This window comes from Lytechinus variegatus, chromosome 7, assembly GCF_018143015.1.
Source record: "Lytechinus variegatus isolate NC3 chromosome 7, Lvar_3.0, whole genome shotgun sequence".
NCBI lineage: Eukaryota > Metazoa > Echinodermata > Echinoidea > Temnopleuroida > Toxopneustidae > Lytechinus > Lytechinus variegatus.
In genome coordinates this window covers 19,290,914-19,296,913 of record NC_054746.1, presented here as the reverse complement: position 1 = coordinate 19,296,913, position 6,000 = coordinate 19,290,914, and the positions used below count along the sequence as shown (strand labels likewise).

The window sequence follows — 6,000 nt, the reverse complement described above, 5'->3', positions numbered from 1 at the left end:
AGTCTACAGTCGAAGACCCAATTAACATGTTAATATTAAGTGGGTCTTTACAGAAATAAGCACAACTTTCTTGATTGCCAAGTTACAGTACACAATACACTCACCTAAGGCTTACACTCACCTTTGATAGTCTGTCAATGCAGATAACCTCTAAACTATGAACACAAAAATCATTGCATCTTCATTAATGTCCTTTCCACTATACATCTTCATAAACTTTGTTAATTCTTTTTCAATCTTTCTCCAAAATCATTAAATCATTATATTTTGCATCTGTGTATATTTTCAGGTTTGTGCCCTGATCCTACTCAAGAGCTGCAGTGTTTGGATGGAAGTTGTGTTCCACATTCAGTTGTTTGTAACTTTAAGCAAGACTGCCTTCATAATACAGATGAGGAGTACTGTGGTAAGACTATTCAAATCAATATTTAATAATAATAATATAGGTTATTTATATTGCACACATATCCACCTTGTTAGGTGCTCAAGGCGCTCCTATATTACCCAGCTAAGCTAGGCGTACATAGCGCACACAGCTTTTTAAGGAATTACTTCCTACCGGTACCCATTTACCTCACCTGGGTTGAGTGCAGCACATTGTGGATCAGTTTCTTGCTGAAGGAAATTACGCCATGGCTGGGATTCGAACCCACAACCCTCTGTTTCAAAGTCCGAAGACTAATCCACTGGGCCACAATGCTCCACATTTGATATTAGATTTATTAACTTTTTTTCTCCATTCAAAAGGAAACCTCTTTCTCTCAGTACATCTAGAACTTTTCAAATTCTTCTGGATTTATGAAAAATAAGGTAATTTTGTGAAAAATGTGTGATAGTGAAAATGACAATGATGATAGTGATAATAATTATTATGATGATAAAAATGATGATACTGATAATATGCTGTTGGTGCTGATTATGATTATATAATAATGATGAATGATAGTATTAATAATAACAATGATGATGATGATAACAATGATAATCAACATTTATATCATATATTTTCATTTTCCATAAAAATTGCACCATTTTTTGGAATGCAATTCAATAACTTGTCAATATTAGAGGGAACAATGTAAGAGAAAACGATTTGTGAGGAGGAGAGAGAGGAAGAAAGGGAAAACAAGGGATGAATAATTTATAAAAAGACAAAGAGGATATAATAGGTGTATTTCTTATTTTCCCCTTTGTGTATAAGGATATTCTGATCATGATTAATATTTTATAGTTTTATTCTTTGGAGATTTATCCTACCATTTAAAAAATGCAGGGTGTTTTGATAAAGCGGATTGTCTCTTTGATCTCTGGGCTGTGTGATTAGATTCACAGAATAAAGCTTCTAACCAGATGAGGATCATCTGTTCAGGGAAGTCCCATTTCCCTGATCTGTTTGAGTTCTTGAGAGTGTGTGTGTGGGTGGGGTATTGAGTGGGTGGTACAGCTCAGAATTTTGAAATTCATTATTGCAAAGGGAGAACAAAATATCCTTCAAAATAAGATTCTAAAAGTCACATTTTATTTTCCCATTATTGGAAATCTAGGTCGTTTTCATGTCCAAGTACAAAGTTAGAGATTATACTATATTCAGTTGGCGATCCAGGATTTTGAAATAAAAGGGTACAAATGGCATATTTTAAAGAAATGTGCTAAAATGGCAATTTTCCTATATTACCTGTACATCAATATGTATGTTCAGTAGGCAATCTTCAAAATGAAGGGGAGTGTGCGCCCCTTACACTCGGGCCTGGATCCTCCACTGACAGTATCAACAAATTCCAAGCAGATACAGAATTGATCCAATTAATTTTTCTATCTGATCATAGGTCTGTCATGTGACTTTGAAGGCACGTGTGATTGGATAAGTCCTCCTATTGACATGTTCACTCCTGGATGGGAGGTGCGAGAAGGGCCATCACCCAACCCTAACACCGGGCCACCTGGAGGTTATGACCCTAGTGGAGATGGTAAAATAATTAATTTCCTTTCCTATTGCTATTTATATTTTGACATGAACATGTGTATTTTTGTAGTCATTTGCAGTACTGATATGATAGAAAAAAATCCCACCCCCTCCAAAAAAAAGTCAGGTATTTCTAATCAGTTTACCCAGAATCTGTAGACCTATACACTCTCAGAGAAGAGGGTTCTATGCTTGTTCTATATTTGTAACCTTTAAATGTTCCCTAAAATGTTGTGGATTCCCTTTAACAGCCACTTTGGAGCCTTTTTAGCTTCTTTATAAAACCATTTAATGTTCTTGAGCAGGTAAAAAACCCTTTCGTGAACCTTTTTTCTCAAGGGTTAAAAAAACTGGGCAAAAGGGTCACAATTCACTCCTTAGAGTGTATAAAATATGTAAAAGGTCAAGTCCATGTGAGCATTAAATTATTATGAATAAATAGAGCAGAATCAAACATGAATCAATTCAAAGAGGAAATTATTTTTTTGTGGCGACATGATGCATGAATGCCAACTGGAAATAACTTGCATTAAATCCATTGAAATTTCTCATCAAATATGAGAGGTGGATAGTCATTTGTATAATAAGAAGCCATCGAACCTGCAAGACTTTAAAAGAAATTGAGTTTGAAAGTACCAATGGTGCTTGCAAAATACAATTATCTAATGGGAATAAACCATGTATGAATTATTAATGATAATGAAAATGACTTTTTAAGTGCAACTATATGGAACTTGTTCAAATCCTTATGTACGTCAAAAGTTTCTTTTTTCTGACACACCAATTCTAAGTTCTTACAAAAATTAAAGGAAATATTTTAATAATCATTGCTTTTGTTTGGATTGTGATTGATGTTGGTTTACCTTAATAGTAATATTGATTGAATTTATATACACAGTAATTTTCATTCAAAGGAGAAATCTTGAACTTCTTATGTAAACTGATTTTTCATCTGAAGAACTTTTACTTGTACTTTTTCTTGCCCATTATTTAACCAAATATGTACAAAATTATTTAACCAAACATAAACAAAATCATAACCCAATTACCACTCCCACGCGTATTCAATTCAATTCTTTTATTTCATTTCCATTCAAAACATAATGCAAAGTAATATAAAACAATACAAATCAAGTACAATTTTACAGAATAGAATAGAAGTTAAACAAATCATCTGCTGTTGGAAAGGGAGTTCTTTTATAAAAAGAAGAGTTATTATTTTACTTTACCAGAAGGTATAACATATACCCAGCCCTTTTTACTTCTTCCTTATTTCTTCCTTTTTTTGCATTTAAGCTAATCACAAAATCATTTCAGACTTTTTTTGTGGAAAGTACGAGCACAGTTTATGAATCCTTATTCAGAATGACAAAATGGAATTTTTTAGAATTGACTCGATGTTGTTTCCTTATTTTTTCTCAAATGAATACATTATTGTATGTGTCTTGTCCTCATCTATCTCATAAGAAACAATCTTATCCTTAGAACTTCTATTTTCAGTATTAGATTGTCAGATACTAAACTTAGACCATTGTACAAATTATGAACATCTTAAATTATCTTATTGCTATGATTTCAAGCAACTATAACGTAATTTAATCTTTCTTTGTGATCTGCTTCTTTTTTACAATTGACCCAAAGACCCTCAATTAATTTTGTGAAATGTCGGCACGAAGAATCGAAAAGAAAATGCTATATATCATCATACCATTTCATGTCGGACCAATTTGTCTTTCCTTCTAGCCATTTGTTGAAAGCATGTCAGCCATGGCCTTTATCTGGTGTCAACACCATGAATGATTAAGTCGCAGAGTGGTGGAAGCTATCCTCAAACAGATGAATAATAGATTAGCAATTAGGTTAACTAAAGATCAGTTGCGATAGTTATCTATATATTTTATCAGATTATGATGCCTGAATTCCCAAAGTAATATGATATTTAGTGGGAATTTTGCACTGTATATGACCTTTATTTGTAGAGGATTATTGAGTTGATTCGTGAAATGATGGAAAATCAGAAGTAAATGAAAATGATAATGAAAATTCATAAAATTTAAATCATCTAGAATATTTAAATCATCAATATCCATAGTCTCTGATAGGGAACAAAAGGCACATTAACTTAACTTGGGAGACTAGAGTTTGATCATTAACCACATGAATTAATTGTTTTTAATAAGAAAAAGTAAATAGATTGATACATATATGAATTTGGGTCTAACTTGCACTCTCAAAATGTAGCTGAACATCAGAGCTGGATGCATGGAAGTTATAGATTTGGTCTCATTGTGCGAGACTCAAGAAAAAAAGTTATGATGCTGTTATGAATATAAGCAAATTAAGTCCATTTTAGGTTATTTTCGGTCCCTCTTAACATTTGCTCTAAAACAGCTTTTATATTTCTAATATTTATGTTTAAGAAAGAGGCAAGAAGTACATGAACAAGTTAAACTTTCTTCAAACCCCCAAAGGAATGAATCTAATGCTATTACATTTGGATATTTGTAATTCTTTGTGTAATTGCAAAGATTATGAATTAATTGAATAGAAAGAAAAAAATTGAAATACATATTTTCATCTCTTTTTTTATAGCTCTAGGAAATTACACCTATGTCAGTTCTCAAGGAAAATCAGCAGGGGCAAAGGCAGAGCTGGAGAGCCTGACATATCAAGAAACCGGAGCTCTTTGTAGCATCAACTTCTTCTACTACATGAATGGCACAGATGTTGGGACACTGACATTGATGGTTGCCATGGACAACCAGAGGTATCCCATCTGGCAACGCTCTGGTAGTCAAGCAGCACGGTATGCCACCTTGTTTAATTTGGATGATTAACATTTGAGAGTTGTTAAAGGGTAGATGATGATGACGGCAAGTAATATTCTGATGATAATGAGGCTTCTGGTTCTTGATAATAAAGACCTATCTCTGCATACAAACAGGTATCTCATGGTTCAAAAAGTCTGTCTAATCAGGGCTAGGTCTTTATATAAGGCATTTAAACACAATTGCCTTTCTCTACCCAAGAAAGCTGTAGGACTTCCTGTTAGGAATGTATTCTTTCAGTGCTTTAAATTTCTTGGGTCATTTTTTTAGGATAATTTTTTTTCTTTGGAACTCATAGAATCCCCTGTGTTATAAAGGAGTTTATTATTGAAAGTAATGAAATACCGGGTACAGACTGTGTAAAATACCAAGTAGCAATATAAGCTAGAGTGTGGAAGCACAAGTACTAGAAATAATAGTAGTAGTAGTAGACGAAGTGGTTGTGGTGGTGGTGGTGGTAGTAGTAGTAGTAGTGGTGGTGGTGGTGGTGTTGGTAATAGTAGTAGTGGTATTTAGCAATCAGTAGCAACAGTAGTACAAGTAGTAGTAGAAGTGTAGTAATGGTATTGGGGGGGGGTTCATTATTATATTTATTATATTTCAAGAATGCTTTCTCTCTTTAGGTGGATAGATGAACTTATCCTTCTAAGGTCAATACCCTCACCATTTCAGCTCATCTTTGAGGCTACCATGACTGGTGGAAATTCTGGAGACATCGCTCTTGATAATATACAGCTTCTAGACTGCTCTCCAGGTGGGTTGATCTCTACTAGCTTGTAAGCCAAGTTGCAAATTGGCAACATCTGATAGCCTGGATCTCATAAATCTGCAGCTTCTCTAGTATTGCATTTAACCCATTAAAAACAATTTGATTCTAGTCTACTCCACATTTTCAATGTATCCCTGGCCGATTTATCTTGGGCATTGGGGCTCATTAACGGGATGAAAAAAATGTGATGACATTTCATACATGAAAAACATTTTCACCTTTCATACATGAGAAACACTGTCACAAAGGCAATGTTCTGTACATTTTGCCATAATACTGCAAACATTTGAAAATAATTCTGAAAGTTTAGCAATATAAAAGAACCTTCAAAACTTCTTAGAATCTAAGAATTTCCAGAAGAGCTTCTTCATATAAGGGAGTTTTTCTCCCAGGCTTGAGTGGGAATCTGTTCTTTTTCTCAGTATCTAGCGGTTCATAGG

General features: G+C 33.8%; 1 protein-coding gene across 1 annotated transcript in view; it reads left to right on the top strand.

Annotated features, from left to right (window-relative positions):
• The first annotated feature begins 292 nt into the window (after nt 1–292).
• LOC121418664 (leukocyte tyrosine kinase receptor-like) overlaps nt 293–6,000 on the top strand; it is a 28,915-nt gene continuing 23,207 nt past the window's right edge. The window contains exons 1-4 of the mRNA XM_041612645.1: nt 293–406; nt 1,827–1,967; nt 4,556–4,769; nt 5,415–5,545. Coding sequence (XP_041468579.1) covers nt 1,880–1,967; nt 4,556–4,769; nt 5,415–5,545 — 433 coding nt within the window. The 5' untranslated portion in view covers nt 293–406; nt 1,827–1,879. The remainder of the gene's footprint in view (nt 407–1,826; nt 1,968–4,555; nt 4,770–5,414; nt 5,546–6,000) is intronic.